Source organism: Dendropsophus ebraccatus, chromosome 1 (genome assembly GCF_027789765.1).
Source record: "Dendropsophus ebraccatus isolate aDenEbr1 chromosome 1, aDenEbr1.pat, whole genome shotgun sequence".
NCBI lineage: Eukaryota > Metazoa > Chordata > Amphibia > Anura > Hylidae > Dendropsophus > Dendropsophus ebraccatus.
The window spans coordinates 213664164-213683653 of record NC_091454.1 but is presented as its reverse complement, the minus strand read 5'-3'; the positions used below and the strand labels follow the sequence as shown (position 1 = coordinate 213683653).

The following is a 19490-nucleotide window of genomic DNA, read 5'->3' as shown; positions in this document are numbered from 1 at the left end:
TCAGCTCTCCGCCAAAGAAATAAATGGGCAGTTTCATCGTTTCACTTGTCATAGATAACATTTAGAACCTGACCAATCAATTTCTCCCAGATTTGGATCACACAAGTCTATGGAACATTTTGCATCGCAGGCCTACAAAGCAAGGAGAGAGGCACTCAGCCACATGATTCTCTCCCCACTCGTCCTAGTGATTGGTCAGGGTCTGAGTAAAGATGAGGGAATTTTGAGTACATTCGGGATTGTCCGAACGCAGACTCTCAGTTGAAGAAGTTGGGTGCAGCCCTAGGACTGCCTGGACAACATGCCATGTATGTATCCATGTTTTCCAGGTCTCCCTAAAGCTGCATCCAACTTCTTCAGCCACCAGTAATCAAATGCCGAGAGTTTGCTCATCTCTAGGTCTGAGCACTCAGACCCTGACCGATGAAAACTTTTGACAAGTCTGTAGAAAATTCTAAAAGTTTCTTAAAGCCATGGGTACGCATTCCTGGTGATGTTACTAACAACATCTTCTTAGGTAGAGACTCAATTAAAGGGGTACTCCACCTGTTACAAAAACAGGTACTTTGTACACTAACTAAAATGATAGAAAATGCTGGCACATAACTGGTATAAAAGATGGTGGCCTGCCACCCTTATCATGTAGCGCACTGGTGGTTTATATACTATATATGGGGCTATGTGCTTTATAGGGAAGATATACTGTAAGGATCAAGGTTTCTCGTGCCCCATCTGTATGGTAGAGGTCAGCCACAAGGTCAATAATAATGAGAGTCATGCCAGCTTTCATCAGCATCATACATGTTCTGGGGCTGCATCCCGAAGCAATGAGAGTCTTTTTAGTGTCAATTGCGCTTACCTTACAGCATTTTCCTGCTGCCCCCCCCCCCATCATTTTTCTATAGCTGTACATGATGACATGATGCCCTATATACAGGAGTGTTGTCATGACCATAGGTCATTCCACAGATGTCACAGATACACACATTGATTCCTAAAATTCCATTTAAGGAACAATAGACAATATAAAAAAAATATTTTTGTTTCGCCCTTATAGCCTCATAGATTGTAAGCTCTTCTGAACACAATGAAGCTGGTTTTCCCTTCAGGGCTGAAGAAAAGCTGGGGCAGCGGCAATGGCTTGCTATCGATTTCTCAGACCCAGATGTTTAATTACACAAGATAATAACTCAAGATGGTTGTCAGATTTACTGTGGAAATGCCCTTTAAGGTTCAGCTGCCATGTTTTTTGCATATCGCTGTACCCTGTATTCTGTCTGCATCCCGTATGATTAATGCGATGTGGCTCCATCTTCACAGGCATGTACACACAGGCCCGGTCCTGCGGCAAAGCCTTTCATTATTGGCCACCCCCTGCAATTCCTTTGCAGACATCTGTCTCGCTAGGCCTGGAATATAGGCCCGAGGCCTACTGGCCCTGTTGCCATAGAAACTGAGCATCCTATGGAGAAACTGCAAGCGCTTCTATAAACACGCTCAGCTATAACCCCTTCATCTCCTCCTTGAGACGGAGAATGACAAAGCTGAAAGCGAGATGCCGGTATCTAGACTGGTCCATGATAATGGTATTTCCCATTATGAGGGTGTTTTTTTTTCCAGTCATGAACACTGCCTCTCCAGCATTGAGATCAAGGTAGCATCTGCACACCAGAGCAAGGATGGGAAACCATTGGCAAAACTACAATTCCCATCATGCTTCTTTGTCCAGGCATGATGGGAATTGTAGTTTTGCAATAGCTGTCATCCTGTGAGAACATACCCTAAAAGAGGTTAACTCAAATTTGATATTTTCTTTCAACCTTTACAAGGGAGACCCCCTTTTGTGTAGTCCTTCCTCGTTTCATCTGACCCTTTTTCCCTACTGTTACACCAGGGATGGGGAACCTGTGGCCCTCCAGCTTTTGCAAAACTACAATTCCCTTAAGGCCTGGACAGCTAAAGCCAAAGGCATGATGGGAATTGTAGTTTTGCAACATCTTGAGGACCACAGGTTCCCCATCCCTGTGCTACACCATCTTTACAAATCTATTAGTCCAAAAATGATCACAACCCATTGCTTTGGTCCTATCCCATTAATTTTTCTATTTTTATGGTCAGGAAAGAAGAAATTGTCATTCGACAGTGCTTCATTATTCATTTTCAGCTGATTTTTACTCAAATACGGTTAACACTGCCAACAAAGGAGCCAGGACTGTGTGGAGTACAAAGTCATGTGGACTCATTGAACTGAACATCCAGTAGAACATGGCAGGTTCTTAGACTGGCAGTAGACTGAAAAGCCCCCATGCACCCAGTTTTGGTAGGATCGGTTGACTTCCTTAAGTGTATGGAGGCCTCCTAATTCTCCTCTGACAGGTGATGCTTGGAAAAAGAAGAATCGGGCATGTTGGATTTTGGCTGCTGGGCCACTTTGTTTTTTGGGGAAAAAGCCATTGCCAAAGCTGTCTCCAAGCCGATCGTTCATGTCTGCGGGGGGAATGGGTGACATAGCTGTCCAATGGTCAACATTAGTGATCAGAAAAATGTCCGACACTCAGAATTCAACTCCCGACGTCTGAAGAAATTGGATACAGCCCTAGGGTGTCCTGGAAAACATGGATACAGCCATAGACATCTAATTTCTTCAGATGTCGGGAGTTGGATGCTGGGGGTTTGGGTTCGGCCATGTGGTTGAACCTGAACACTTTTCTGATGTTCATTCATCACTAGTCAACGTGCCAAATCAACATACAAACCAAGACAGTGGACTTATACATGCACATGATCAGCTATATTTCAGCTACAATTCAACCAGGCAGATCAAAGTTTGGTGGACAGTATGTCACACACAAATTTCAAATGATGGTCGGCCAATATGGTTAAAGCCATCCATTTTTCAGACTTTTGTGGATGGGCAACTATTAGCATTGGAGTGGTATCCACGTGTTTACAGTCCATCAAGGAGTTTAGTTATTTTAGCAACCTACAAATAATAGCAAAGGGCATAACTTTGTGTGATGTAGAGGTTGTGAATATGCTATGACCTTGCAGCTAGAGGAGACCCAGGAGGTCTATTAGGACAACTTGGTAGGTAGGAGTCCCAGTCATAGAAACGCACCCTGGAATATGCAGACCAATCAGTGCTGGTTTTTGCACAGCTCAGGTTTTTCTATAACGTAGGAAATTGCCGTAAAGTCAGACATGGCCAGAAAATGCTGATTAGATGATGCGTCTTCCAGCGAATCAATATGTCCTCTGCGATTCAGCAACTAGAGCTGCTGCAGTAACTGCAAACACATAGTATATAGGAATGACATTGTCTTCTATAACCCTGATTAGTGCATTCTGCAGGATGTGCAAGTTCAGATCGCTTGGAAACCACTATATTACCTCTATGGGTGACCACTATTGCTCAGCATGCACAGGTGTGGTGACAAAAAGTTATATCTGCACTGTGTATAGCTTTCATGGTGTAGTAGTTGTGTGAGGAGGAGTTGTGCATACTGTACCTGTGCTGTGTATACCTGTCATGGTGTAGTAGTAGTATGAGGAGGAGATGTGTATACTGTACCTGTGCTGTGTATACCTGTCATGGTGTATTAGTAGTGTGAGAAGGAGATGTGTACACTGTACCTGTGCTGTGTATAGCTGTCATGGTGTAGTAGTAGTAGTAGTGTGAGGAGATGTGTATACTGTACCTGTGCTGTGTATACCTGTCATGGTGTAGTAGTAGTAGTGTGAGGAGGAGATGTGTATACTGTACCTGTGCTGTGTATACCTGTCATGGTGTAGTAGTAGTAGTAGTGTGAGGAGGAGATGTGTATACTGTACCTGTGCTGTGTATACATGTCATGGTGTAGTAGTGTGAGGAGAGGATGTGTATACTGTACCAGTGCTGTGTATACCTGTCATGGTGTAGTAGTAGTATGAGGAGATGTGTATACTGTACCTGTGCTGTGTATACCTGTCATGGTGTAGTAGTAGTATGAGGAGATGTGTATACTGTACCTGTGTCATGGTGCATATTGAATACTAGTGATAGGGGTACATGTGACAGTATATCAGTGTGTGCCGGGTGACAAGCTGCAGCCTACACAGTCTGAGTCGTTCAGGTGAACGCTCAGAGATCTCTCAGTATAAAAATATCCCAGTTGTATAAAATCATCTCACAAAAATAGATGCTCTCCTTCTCCTCTGTGTAGGCATTTATGAATAGAGAGGAGACGTAGGGGAGGGGGTCGGAGCAGATCTGAACAAAGCCGCACAAATACAGAGGATAATGACTGCAGGAAGGAGGCCGCCTGTCACCGGTTCTGGTGCACCGACAGATATATCACAGCCGCTTCTGCTAGAAACATCCCCCCTCCCCCCGTCTCATCATCATATATACATACAGAACGGCACAAAGTAGTAGTTACCAATCCATTGCACTATATTTTTTATATAGCACCATTGCGACAAACGCATACTTTTGCCCTCTGATACTGTGGCCATTTTTGGCATGAGATATGTATGTGACCAATGGTCACATAGCGTCAATCTCATAGAAGCCTGGTGACTTCAAGGAATTGTCTTTGTAAGACGACCTCCATCTAACATGTGAGGATTCATATGGGTTATCCAGAAGGTCCTCCAACTGGGACTCTCCTCCAAAGCATATCTGCATTTCATGGGTGGTCCATTAACTTCAATGGAAAGTAAATCAAACACCAAGTGACTTCACCAGCATCATTACGTGGTAGACAGTAACTAGCCACGCAGGGACCACTCAATGTAAAAGGACCTGAGGTGTAACCTGTATCCAACTACCACGACCAAGTTATAATTCTGATCTGCTCCTATATGTCAGTGAGACCATCAGGCCCCCTTTAATAGCTACCAAGACCCTCTGCAACACTTATAGCTATAGCCCTGAAGCTGAGCCAAATGGACAGCCCCTTTAATACTCTCAACTATTCTGTTCATATTAAGGCTATGTTCACACTACGTATCTTTCCGGCCGTAGTGCGAACCGCGAATATACGCACGTAGTTTTGAGGTTGATGCGTTCGCTTGAAAGTATACGATATACGCCCGCACAATGCACACTACGTATGAGCTTACAGCTGGATCGTATACGGCGCTGTGAAAAATAAACAAGACCATTGTTTGAGGACGGAAATGTTCCAACTCACGGCCGTGGATTTCCATGCGGTCCCATACGAAGTACTTATTTCAGACAAATTGAACATGATTTTTGGATCCAGAAGGTTCTGTGTGGTTTACGGGGCTGGGCGAAGATTTCCAAGTAAATGACCTGTTTCAGATCGCTTCGAAACAAGCTAGGGAAGCATAACTCTACTACGAGCGTATGTTCACGATTCGCCCGCATGTTCGCAATCCGGCCGCATGTCTATTTTTCCCACGGCCGTACTTTCAGCCGCACATGTACGGCTGCGTACGAACTACGGCCAGACTCATACGTAGTGTAAACATAGCCTTAAGTTATATTGGAAATAGTGACATTCAAGATGGCGGTGAGAGGAGTCATTGAAGTCAGTACATTGACTCTGCCTAAAGATAATCCCAACTCTGTGACTGCGAATACCACATTACACAGCGGAAGTCAGGCAGGCGTTACATAGCGAGTAGCTGTAGACTTTATAATAGATTTAACTCTTTAAAAAAAATTGATACTTAAAATGGCCGGTGATACAAATGACGCAGGACGTCGGATAACAATGAGGTTCTACATTGCTTAGTTTTTCTTTCTATCACAGAAAAGTATTGAAAGTGCATGGATGATGATCAATATCTGAAGGAAACATCATAGACTGATCATCAATCGCACTGACATAAAGAACTCGCTCTACAGACTTGCGGCTGACATCACATAGAGAGGCTTAGTCATTCTACCAGAAACCGATCGGGTATTGTAAATCAATTATTTCTTACAGGAACAAGGTCACCTCTGAGGTAAAAGCAAAAGCAATAGAATCTAATAAGAGCGATGGATGTGTCTCTATAATGGTGGACGAGGAGGAGATGTGTATACTGTACCTGTGCTGTGTATACCTGTCATGGTGTAGTAGTAGTAGTTTGAGGAGGAGATGTGTATACTGTACCTGTGCTGTGTATACCTGTCATGGTGTAGTAGTAGTAGTAGTGTGAGGAGATGTGTATACTGTACCTGTGCTGTGTATACCTGTCATGGTGTAGTAGTAGTGTGAGGAGATGTGTATACTGTACCTGTGCTGTGTATACCTGTCATGGTGTAGTAGTAGTGTGAGGAATAGATGTGTATACTGTACCTGTGCTGTGTTACTGTATACCTGTCATGGTGTAGTAGTAGTAGTAGTAGTGTGAGGAGGAGATGTGTATACTGTACCTGTGCTGTGTATACCTGTCATGGTGTAGTAGTGTGAGGAGGAGATCTGTATACTGTACCTGTGCTGTGTATACCTGTCATGGTGTAGTAGTAGTAGTATGAGGAGGAGATGTGTATACTGCACCTGTGCTGTGTATACCTGCCATGGTGTAGTAGTAGTAATAGTATGAGGAGGAGATGTGTATACTGTACACCTGTGCTGTGTATACCTGTCATGGTGTAGTAGTAGTAGTAGTAGTAGTAGTATAAGGGGGAGGTATGTATACAGTACCTGTGCTGTGTGTACCTGTCATGGTGTAGTAGTAGTGTAAGGAGATGTGTATACTGTACCTGTGCTGTGTATACCTGTCATGGTGTAGTAGTAGTGTGAGGAGGAGATGTGTATACTGTACCTGTGCTGTGTATACCTGTCACGGTGTAGTAATAGTGTAAGGAGATGTGTATACAGTACCTGTGCTGTGTATACCTGTCATGGTGTAGTAGTAGTGTGAGGAGGAGATGTGTATACTGTACCTGTGCTGTGTATACCTGTCATGGTGTAGTAGTAGTGTGAGGAGGAGATATGCATACTGTACCTGTGCTGTGTATACCTGTCATGGTGTAGTAGTAGTAGTAGTGTAAGGATATGTGTATACAGTACCTGTGCTGTGTATACCTGTCATGGTGTAGTAGTAGTGTGAGAAGGAGATGTGTATACTGTACCTGTGCTGTGTATACCTATCATGGTTTAGTAGTAGTGTGAGGAGGAGATGTGTATACTGTACTTGTGCTGTGTATACCAGTCATGGTGTAGTAGTGTAAGGAGGAGATGTGTATACTGTACCTGTGCTGTGTATACCTGTCATGGTGTAGTAGTAGTGTGAGGAGGAGATGTGTATACTGTACCTGTGCTGTGTATACCTGTCATGGTGTAGTAGTAGTAGTAGTAGTAGTAGTAGTAGTAGTAGTAGTGTAAGGAGGAAATGTGTATACTGTACCTGTGCTGTGTATACCTGTCATGGTGTAGTAGTAGTAGTAGTAGTAGTGTGAGGAGATGTGTATACTGTACCTGTGCTGTGTATACCTGTCATGGTGTAGTAGTAGTGTGAGGAGATGTGTATACTGTACCTGTGCTGTGTATACCTGTCATGGTGTAGTAGTAGTGTGAGGAGGAGATGTGTATACTGTACCTGTGCTGTATATACCTGTCATGGTGTAGTAGTGTGAGGAGGAGATGTATATACTGTACCTGTGCTGTGTATACCTGTCATGGTGTAGTAGTAGTGTGAAAAGATGTGTATACTGTACCTGTGCTGTGTATACCTGTCATGGTGTAGTAGTAGTGGTGTGAGGTAAGCACCTGCATCTGTAGGTTGCTGTTGCACTTTTTTTTTTTTTGTCTGTACTTAAGCCCCCTCAGCATACAACCTGCAGTGTGAACAGAAGCATAGAGGTGCGGCCAATTTTTTTCTTTTCCCCCCCCCCTTCAGATAGATAGATAGATAGGAGATAGATAGATAGATAGATAGATAGATAGATAGATAGATGCGTGACGCTTGAAAATGGTGGCAGAAGGCCGCCGAAACGTCGCGTCTCACGATTGCTATATATGATGAAACACTGAAATAAACACCAGTTTGAATTTTTTTTGACAAATCCGGGAGTGCTGTGGATTTTCCTTTGCATAGATAGATAGATAGATAGATAGGAGATAGATTGAAGATAGATAGATAGATAGATAGAAGATAGATAGGAGATAAGGGATATATAGTTGATTGGAAAGCCTTAATAACAGTGAAAGAAGAGCTAAGGAAAGGTTGAGATTGTGGTTAGGGCTGGAGGCCATGGGTTGTGTGCACTGTGAGAAGATGACTAGGTTGGCACTGCAGACAGCTCAGAGTGACACTCGCGGGTCACATCACTCCGGTCTAAAGTGTCATCAATAGACTCTTGCTGCATTGTGCCCGCTCCTCATTACCAGGAAAATAATGCTAATTACTCCAAACAAGACGGCTCCACTTAGGTGGCTCATTCCGTCCTTGTATAATTGTTGGCCCTTTGAAGCCGTACTGTAAACTAACAATTTCTGGTCTAATTACTTCATTAGAATATCTAATAGTTGTTGTCTACTGGTTTAGTGCCTGTAGATCCACATAATAAATAGAAGCCGTCTCAGGTGCCTGTCCATCCGTGGTGGCCACTTATGCGCCTCCAAGAATTCACACCACTATACATTCAGGAATTGCCCATAAACATAAGAGTCCATTTTTGGAAATATGGTGGCACCATGTTCTACGTGGAGGGGCACCACTTATATCTGACCTAGTTCTACACTAGCAGGCTGGAGATGTGTAGCGTTACGTTATTTCAAGTAATGTATATTGACTACTAGTAGTGGTTAGGTGGCCATATACATATGTTCTGTAGCTATACATTCCCATACACATGAGCATTCTCAAAAGAAAAGGTAAGCTACTTCCTCATAGCTCTGATTGTGGCTTGTTTCTCTGAGGGTAAAAGGCAGTTTAAATCCAACATGCACAATTTTTCTCTCCCCAACATCATCAGTAGGGGGGCTTTCATAGACTATAGATAGTTTTCTAGTCCCATCAAAGCTGTCAGGGTCACCTGACTTTTAACTGTAGAGCAGTAATCCTCAACCAGTGGCTCTCCATTTTAAAAGTTAAATGTGGCTCCCGACCATCAATCAGTTGAATATGCCTTCCGACCATTACTCAGTGTTGATTGTGGCTCCTGACCATCACTCAAAGTTCAATATGGCTCCTGACAATCACTCAAAGTTGAATAAAGATCATGACCATCGCTGAAAGTTGAATATGCCCCTGACCATCACTTAAAGTTGATCATGGCTCCAGACCATCACTCAAACTTGAATATAGCCCCCGATCATCACTTAAAGTTGAATGTGGCTTTTGACCATCACTCAGTGTTGAATGTGGCTCTCGACCATCACTCAGTGTTGAATGTGGCTCTCGACCATCACTCAGTGTTGAATGTGGCTCTCGACCATCACTCAGTGTTGAATGTGGCTCTCGACCATTACTCAGTGTTGAATGTGGCTCTCGACCACCAATCAGTTGACTGTGGGCCCTGACTATTACTCAATGTTAAATGTGGCTCCCGACCATCACTAAAAGTTGAATGTGGCTCCCGACCATCACTCGAAGTTGAATATGGCATGACCATCACTTAAAGTTGAATGTGGCTCTCAACAGTATTAAAAGTATTAAATGTGGCTCTCAACCATCACTCAAAATTGAATGTTGCTCCCAACCATCAATCAGTTGATTGTGGCCCCCCGACCATTACTCAATGTTAAATGTGGCTCCGGACCACCACTCAAAGTTGAATGTGGCTCACAAGAGACAAAATGGTCAGGGTTTTCTGTGTTAGAGCATCAGGACATTACATATGTATTTAATCAGTTATTACTAACTTGTACCCCTAAGTAATCTTTTACTTGGCTTTTATACGGTTTGCTCTAAGTTTTGATCCAAAACTTTCTTGTAATGGTAAAAGTATAGGATTGTGCTATGAAAAGACCAAGTAACTGTGATATTTAAGACAAGAATAAGACAGTTAAAAATTAGGGGTGTGAGTGGAACCCATGGCGGTACCAAATAATAATCACCTCTTCCTTATGACCAGCACAATATTTGGAGCTATGTATTTTTTTTTTTTTTTTTCACAGACCATTCAATACTCTTCATGAGACTCATGGGAACAGCAATGGGTACCACCCTCACCACCACAGAGGGGACACTTCTTGCAGTGAGAGAGGACGCTATGCAACATGGTTGTGACGTTTTCAGCCCTTTATTGTTTTTCCATTACAATATGGTGGTCATATGAGTCACTTACCCTTTTATTATAGACCACACAATGCTTTCAGCCTGTGTCTATGACTATATACAAGGGTCAATGACATGATGGCTTGCCTACGTTTACCTTGTCAGAAGACCTTGTAGCTAACCGACTGACTACAATGCTGAGTTTTATCCTTTCTCCTTCCCAGTGTCCTTCACATCCTCCTTGCTTCCTCAGCATCCACCTCCATTCTTCCCCTCAGTATCTACCCCCTCCTCCTCCTCCGCCACATCCTGCTGCACCTCCTGATAAATTCCCCTTTATATCCACCTTTACACCCCCTCCATATTCCTCTAATCCAGTCTTGGCGACCCTGTTCCGAAGCTAATATATCATGGTGACAACATATTGCACCCCTTCTCCCCATCTTCCCTTCTCACAAATTTGCTCCTCATCAATCTGCGTCCATCTTGGGTATTGGTGCCTGCCTTCTGCTGTCTCTCTCCAAATCTCATTACGGTCTCCTTCATCTATCTCCCTGTCAATAGCTCCGCCGCCCCCGACTTCTCTATTACAATACAACCTCCATATTCAGTGCCGCCGCACGTCAACAGCATCTCCATATATTAATCTCTGCACGTAAACAGCATCTCCATATATCAATCTCCCGGCTGCTTGTTAATACGAGGCCCATGTGTGTTGGCCTGGGGATATATGCCTTGTGGTGTATAATACGATAATATATAGCAGCCACCTTCATCAGATACAGCTGAGCTGAGTTTGCTGTATGGCACAAGTCATTGTAAAGCCATGTTATATGGCTTAGGACTGCAGATATGTATTCATATACCGCACAAGATGTGCTGCCAAAGAGTTAACAGACAAATTTGGCTCTGCTACTTACTCTGTCTCGGGTGAGTGTGCATAGGGTGTGAAAAGTGAGCGTGCCAGACAGAAGATGGATTGTGTGTGACAGAGAAAGGACTAGGAAGGGACGGATAATGCAGAGAAAACAGGGAGGAGGAGGAGGAAGGGAGGGAGAGAGAGGTTCTCTACAGAATGGAGCCTTTGAAGAGGGATGCATGGCACAGACCCGGGCACTGGCAGTATGTGACACAAGGTGGACTGTCACAGGCAGTGACGCAGGAAATGGGTGACAACCAAGGCCAATTATACATGATGATAGATGGGATGCTATATGGCGGTCACATGTGACACGTGTAAGGTGGGAGAATGTGGCACAAACAATATTATGTCAGTACATATGTAACATAGGACAGTATAGATCAGGCAGTGTGTGGGATGACATGAGGCAAGAGGCTTCTGGAAGTGGGTCATGTAAGGCAGTAGGTTTACAGTATTGTGTGACCAAAGATATAAGGTGTGCAGGGCAAAGGGGGGCACGGGGCCCTGTATATAGTATACAGAGAGATAGATAGATAGATAGATAGATAGGAGATAGATAGATAGGAGATAGATAGATAGATAGTTAGATAGGAGATAGATAGATAGATAGATAGATAATAGATAGGAGATAGATAGATAGGAGATAGATAGATAGATAGATAGATAGATAGGAGATAGATAGTTAGATAGGAGATAGATAGATAGGAGATAGATAGATAGATAGATAGATAGATAGATAGATAGATAGATAGATAGGAGATAGATAGATAGATAGATAGATAGATAGATAGATAGATAGATAGATAGATAGATAGGAGATAGATAGATAGGAGATAGATAGATAGATAGGAGATAGATAGATAAATAGTAGATAGATAGATAGATAGATAGATAGATAGGAGATAGATAGGAGATAGATAGATAGATAGATAGATAGATAGGAGATAGATAGATAGATAGATAGATAGGAGATAGATAGATAGATAGATAGATAGATAGATAGGAGATAGATAGATAGATAGATAGATAGATAGATAGGAGATAGATAGATAGATAGATAGATAGATAGATAGATAGATAGGAGATAGATAGATAGATAGATAGATAGATAGATAGATAATAGATAGATAGATAGATAGATAGATAGATAGGAGATAGATAGATAGATAGATAGATAGATAGATAATAGATAGATAGATAGATAGATAGATAGATAGGAGATAGATAGATAGATAGATAGATAGATAGAATAAGGGATGAGTGTAGCTCAGGCATAGTAAAGGTACAGGTAGAATACACAGTGCAGAATGTAATCTTCTACATCATTGGCAAAGTTGTTTGTGTAATAAGTATGCAATAAATATATACATATTAGGAAACAATTTTATATATATATATATATATATATATATATATATATATATATATATATATATGTTTGTGTGTGTGTGTGTGTGTTTTCAAGTGTGCATCATGTGAGCACACAATGCCCGGGCAGGTATAGCTCTGAGGTGCCATCAGCCACTCCCATTCATCTAATAATCAGGGTATGGACATTTGGACATTTATGAGATATGGGAGTAATATTATTATATGCTCTGACTGTATATATATATATATATATATATATATATATATATATATATATATATACAGGCGTGCCTACACGCACACGCGTGCTCACACGCCCAATGACTGCCATCCATGTCTCTTCTATTGTTCTCAAGAACCCCCACCCCCATGTTCCTGTAGGTACCAGCTGCAACTGGGCAGGGTGTTTGTGGTATCAGTCTGTGCAGTGTCTGCATTTTTATACCTCATCCCACCCATCCATACCAAGTATCTATCTCCTATCTATCTATCTATCTATCTATCTATCTCCTATCTATCTATCTATCTCCTATCTATCTATCTCCTATCTATCTATCTATCTATCTATCTATCTATCTATCTATCTATCTATCTCCTATCTATCTCCTATCTATCTATCTATCTATCTATCTATCTATCTATCTATCTATCTATCTCCTATCTATCTATCTATCTATCTATCTATCTATCTATCTATCTATCTCCTATCTATCTATCTATCTATCTCTCTTCTATCTATCTATCTATCTATCTATCTATCTATCTATCTATCTATCTATCTATCTATCTATCTATCTATCTTCTATCTATCTCCTATCTATCTATCTATCTATCTCCTATCTATCTATCTATCTATCTATCTATCTATCTATCCGTCCATCCTTCCATATGGCAGTACCAGAGAGCACCAAGGACACACACACCATCCTTTCACCCCCCTCCCCCATTTTCTGTCCTTCTCATTGCTGCATTGTAAGATGCATTCAAGTCCCAGATGGGACTCCCCTGGGATTTCTCTTTCCATCCCTCCACCTTTCTCTGCACCTTCTTCCTCCTCCTCTGCTACAACAGTGTAAAAAAATAACCCTAGCTGCCTCCTTATTAACCCTTCCCTTCACCAAACAATTTCTATATAAAAAAAAAAGAAAGAAAAAGAAAATAAGATGGCGGTACTTACAGTCACCATGCTGAGGGAACGTAGGTTGGATCCTGTAGATTTTCGGTTGCGTCTCTCTTGTCGTCGGGTTCCTTTCCTCAACGTTCTGGCGTCCGAGGTGCGCCTGCCCACCCCGCCGCTCCCTTGCCCCCTCCCGGCGGCCGTCACGGGATCGAGACAAGAAACCGGAGCGTGAAAAAACAAATAATAAGAAGAATAGAAAAAGCTTCAAGCTCTATGAGAATGGTTTCCCAGCTTCTTACAAAAGGAAAAAAAATCCAAAAATATTTCAAAAATGGTAGAAAAAGATCCCAAAATAGATATATCTATAGATAGAAAAAAATGGTCTTGGTGAAAGTGCTGTGCAGGCCGTTTGGGGTTGGGGGGGTGGGGGTCTTTGTCTGGAATGAAAAGGAAGGGAGGGGGCGCAAGATTTTGGAGACAAGGAATAAGAGAAAGGGAAGAGGGAAGAGTCTGATGTTATTGGTAATGTCTTAATCCCAAAGTAGCGTCACCTTACTCTCCCTTCATGTGAGCGCTGTGATCCCCCTCTTCACATTTATATATGGCACTGCGGATGGTGCGGCTCTCTCCGTTATTGGCTGCCAGGAGAGGGAGGGGGAGGGAGGAGGAGAGGATGAATCTCACCCTCCTCTCTTCTTGTGATTTTGTTCCCTTTCTCCTCCTTTTCTTTGCTCCAGGCCCCCTGAGTAGAGGGACATAGAGGAGGGGACGGTCACACCTGCCAAGCTGCTCCTCTATGTCTCCATCACTCAGTGCCCCCATCCTATGTATCTGCCTCTCATCTATCCCTGGAAGTCACCCATGTGCCAATCATCCCCCCCCCCCTCTTTATCCTATATCGCTCCCCATGTATCCTCTGTCTCCTATTCATTGTGGTCCATTGCTCTGGTCCTATATGATTCCCTTGTCAGGAGTGGAAAGGCTGATGTAGCAGAGCTGATGTGGCGGAGCTCTGCAGTGCTATAATGTGCTGTATATCACTAATAGCCGTGGCATGGTGTGAGTCCATACTATATACATTGTTATACTATAGTAGTAACACCATCATATTGTGCAGCGCTGTACTGAGAATTCCTGTACCTACTGCGGCCCACCTCTCAGGGTCATTGTCATGTTGTCTTCCAGGCACATCCGGTGCTGCAAATATATCTAAGTTATACATCACTTTTAGTGTTCAGGTGAAATCCACCATTATGTGATAGCATGTACCAAGAATATGCCTGGAGGAAGGAAGGAAGGGAGGAAGGAAGTGAGGAAGGGAGGGAGGGAGGAAGGAAGGAAGGAAGGAAGGAAGGAAGGAAGGTAGGAAGGAAGGAAGGAAGGAAGGAAGGAAGGAAGGAAGGAAGGAAGGAAGGAAAGAGAGAAGGAAGGAGGGAGGGAGGGAAGGTGGAGGGAGGGAGGAAGGAAGGAAGGACGGAAGGAAGGATGGAAGGAAGGAAGGAAAGAGAGAAGGAAGGAGGGAGGGAAGGTGGAGGGAGGGAGGAAGGAAGGAAAGAGGGAGGGAGGGAGGGAGGGAGGGAGGAAGGAAGGAAGGAAGGACGGAAGGAGGGAGGGTGGAGGGAGGGAGGAAGGAAGGAAAGAGGGAAGGAGGGAGGGAGGGAGGAAGGAAGGAAGGACGGAAGGAGGGAGGGAGGGTGGGAGGAAGGAGGGAGGGAAGGAGGGAGAGAGGAAGGAAAGAGGGAAGGAGGGAGGGAGGAAGGGAGGGAGGAGAAAGGAAGGAGGGAGGAAAGAAAGAGAGGAGGTAAGAAACTAAGAGAGGGAAGGAGCAGGGAGGGAGGGAGTAAATAAGGAAAGAAGGAAGGAGGGAAGGATAGAAGGAAGATTGGAAGGGAGGAAAGAAGGAAGGAAGGAAGGAAAGAAGGGATGAAGGAAGGTGGGAGTGAAGGAGGAAGAAAGGAAGAAGGAAGGGAGGTGTGAGAGAGGAAAGAAGAAAGGGAGGGAGAAAGAAGTAAGGAGGGAGGGAGGGAGGCAGATAGGGAGGAAGGAAGAAAGGAGGAAGGAAGCGAGGAAGGAAGAGAGGTGGGAGAGAGGAAGTAAAGAAGGAGTGGTGGAGGAAGGAAAAAAGAAGGGAGGAGAAGGAGATGAAGGAAGGAAGAAGAGTGGAGGGGGCAAGTGGAGGAAAAATGATGGAAATGAGATGGGAGGAAATGGAGGAAGGAAGAAGGGAGGAAGAAAAGAGAAAGAAGGAGGGAAAGAAGAACTGAAGAAGGAGAAATTGTGAAGGAACGGAGGAAGAAGGGAGGGAGGAAGTAAGGAGGAAGGGAGGAAGTAAGAAAGATGGGAGAAATGGAAGATGAAGAAATGTGAAAATGGGTTAAAAAGGAGGGAGGGGAGGTAAGAGGAAAATAGTCAAGGAGAGGAAGAAGGATTAAACAAAAACATGAAGAGAGAGGAAAGGGGAAGTCAAGGGAGAGGTAAGAAGGGAAATAAAAGGAAGGAGAAAAAAAAGGAAGGACGGATACTATGACACTATGATAAGAGATGTGCTGAGATTGTCACCCTCCTGCTGGTATTGTATAGAAGACAATGTACAGGCCCATACAGTGCGGGGGGTGGGGGCGCTCTATTCACCTTCCAGCTGTAGCTCTGTCACTATGTATTGTCATGTCCAGCACCTGCCACTCCCTCTCTCCTATATCCTCCGTCCTTACACAAGATGTGGTGTAAACCATTATCTGACATCTGGTCATCATGTACATCCTCCACTCTATAGATAAGCTGTGTAAAGCCCTGCAGGCATGCTGGTCCTTGTAGTGTCACACCCCAGTCATTGCATATGTTCACAGATCCACTAACTGGTCAAACTGGGTAATAAAGTAAATGCACTCAAGGTCTGTAGTGACCCCTGGATATAACGTGTATGGGGGTCCCCTGCCTGTGGAGGAAGAGAAATGGGAAATAATCCTGCAGCCTACTGGGAGTTGTAGTGTCACAACATCCACGACCCGCAGGTCACTACTCTGTATAACATGGACTGATTTCTATTTGCTGCTCTCCACTGTCCATGGTACTGAACATGGAGTCTCGGGGCTGTACCATGTGATCCCTATAACTTGTGCCGCCCAGGTCTATTACAGGGGTCCTCAGGTATCTGGTGGCAGCTGGTGATAGTGCCCTCTTTCTGCCACATTGAGGTAGTGTAACCAGTGGACTTGCAAACTTTATCTCCAGGAAAAGCAATAACTGAAAAGGAAAGATACCAGATGCGGCTACATTGTGGTACATGGAAGAACTCCGCCTACATCTAAAGGTAAAACTGGGTCAATCAGTGATGATTGCCGCAATGTCTGGGTCTCCTTTCAAAAAGAAAGAAATACTATGTCTAGCAGGGCCGGCGTCAGCTCAGAGTTTACCTAGGCAAGTGTTGGGGCCGCAGCGCCTCCAAGGGCACAGAGAGGGAGAGGGGCCCGATTTTCTGATGTGCAACCCGCTCACTGTAGTGCAGGGTGCATGCTAAACAACAGAAGACACAGGAGACGGAGCAGAACCTGTGAGCATCCGGCACAGAGGAGGGGTTGAATGACCAGATCACATGACCCGCAGGTCCTCAATACTACAGTGTGGCGATGGACAGGTAATGTATAAAGGGCTGCAAGGACATCGGTAATGATGCCATGCAGCCCTTGTTGAACGATAATCGGGCTGTGTAACAGGTCCAGTAAACAAGCGCCGATCTGCCAATCTGTTATTATCAGGCCTTCATCGGCCTGTGTAATACTACCCTTAAGGGAGAAGGAATATTGTTTACTTAAAGGGATTTCCCTGGAAAAAGTATTGCTATCCTATCCACAGAATAGGGTCTGAATATTTATTTTTTCATGTAAAACTTTAATGCCTTGCTGCCCCTAATGCCCCTTTTAGTCTTATCAGCTCTTAACCGTGTCTCTACTGTTATATCCCTGTTGTATACAGCTCATGTACATATAGCAGCCAAGGCAAAACAAGGCAAACCATAATATATGTAAAACATGCCTCACCCTGAAACACGGGTGGATCACATACCGCCACATCGCGAAACACGTGAATTCTTAAATTGGTTGAAAGAATAATTGACCCTTTCCAGGAGGCCGGAGCGCAACACAAAAACAGCATAAAGCATCAGTAATAAATTCCCATTCTCCATAGGTGAAATGAGTCAGAATGAGATGATGTGTACCTACTGCATGGATACGTGATGCCAAAACTCATTACTACCGCCACAGTCCAATGAGGATGCGTCATATATGTCTAAAAAACAACAGATGTTTTACTTTCTCCATCCTTCCCATCCCATAGCTATACGTTAGCTCCAAAACGACTGGGCCAAAACCAAAGAAACATCTCGATACGGGAGCCAAATTTATATCTATATGCAAGTAGGATCCAGATTTCGCCTCCGAGTGGGATAAACTAGTGATGGTTCATCTGTCAAAAACAAACAAAAAAGATATTTTTTCTGAGGACTGATCCTTACATCCTGGATAGGAAGACGTATTCCAAGTTATGATTTATTTTTGGCTTCTTCTAAACAGGACACTTTCTCAAGTACTATAAAGACCCTCCACTCCTAAATGATCTGGCCTATGACATGAGATGCGCAAACCCTCCTCTTGTGGCAAGACCAATCAAAAACTGTTTCTCTAGGAACTGAGAAAAATTCCTCCAGATCACTTTGTCTTCGACATGAAAGTGAGTCCAGTGATTCAAGATCTCTAAATTATCCAGTAAAGAGCTCTAGAAGAAGTTTCCCCTAAACAAAGAGGCATTTGTTTCCCTAATTTTGCAGTTGTCAAACCCAGAGATCCAAACCCAGAGTAGATCCAAACCCAGAGGAGATCCAAACCCAGAGGAGATCCAAACCCAGAGGAGATCCAAACCCAGAGGAGATCCAAACCTAGAGCAGATCCAAACCCAGAGCAGATCCAAACCCAGAGGAGATCCAAACCCAGAAAGGATCCAACCCCAGAGGAGATCCAAAACTAGAGCAGATCCAAACCCAGAGCAGATCCAAACCATGAGATCAAAACCCAGAGGAGATCAAACCCCAGAAAGGATCCATACCCAGAGGAGATCAAAACCCAGAGCAGATCCAAACCTAGAGCAGATCCAAACCCAGAGCAGATCCAAACCCAGAGGAGATCCAAACCCAGAGGAGATCCAAACCTAGAGGAGATCCAAACCCAGAGGAGATTGGTGTCCGGTCATCGATTTGAATATCTGCTCAAGGTGGAACCTATCCAGTCGTCCATTCACAACATTCAGGACTCAGTAGCCAAGATCGATATAAATGATGAGCGCCCCAACGCTGAAGGTTTATAGAAGGCTTTTATGAACTGGGGTAGGACTTCATCTCCTGCCTCTCTTCCTTTTTGTATCACGTTAGGCCCATGCGCCATAACTTACAGCTACTCTCCAACTAAAGAGGATTTACATAATATATGTAAAACATGCCTCTCCTTGAAACTTGCACGTATCACATAACATACCGCCACATCGTGAGACATGTGAATTCTTAAATTGGTTGAAAGAATAATTAAACCTTTCCAAGAGGCAGGAGCGCAACACAAAAACAGAAGAAAGCATCAGTAATAAATTCCCATATTCTTGTATATAGGAGCAGTATTATAGTAGTTATATTCCTGTATATAGGAGCAGTATTATAGTAGTTATATTCTTATATATAGGGAGCAGTATTATAGTAGTTATATTCTTGTACATAGGATAAGTATTATAGTAGTTATATTCCTGTATATAGGAACAGTACTATAGTAGTTATATTCCTGTATATAGGAGGCAGTATTATAGTAGTTATATTCTTGTATATAGGAGGCAGTATTATAGTAGTTATATTCTTGTATATAGGAGCAGTATTATAGTAGT

At 43.4% G+C, this 19490-nt stretch overlaps 1 protein-coding gene across 8 annotated transcripts in view; it reads right to left on the bottom strand.

Annotated features, from left to right (window-relative positions):
• Window positions 1-13699, bottom strand: part of ELAVL3 (ELAV like RNA binding protein 3) — a 46305-nt gene extending 32606 nt beyond the window's left edge. For 4 of the 8 annotated variants that reach the window (XM_069947226.1, XM_069947264.1, XM_069947289.1 and 1 more), the window contains exon 1: window positions 1266-1398. In XM_069947226.1, coding sequence (XP_069803327.1) covers window positions 1266-1283 — 18 coding nt within the window. In that variant the 5' untranslated portion in view covers window positions 1284-1398. Of the gene's footprint in view, window positions 1-859; window positions 884-1212; window positions 1399-13628 lie in introns of those variants that run through there. The other 4 variants (XM_069947255.1, XM_069947243.1, XM_069947280.1 and 1 more) reach the window with 4 other exon arrangements.
• Window positions 13700-19490: the final 5791 nt, after the last annotated feature.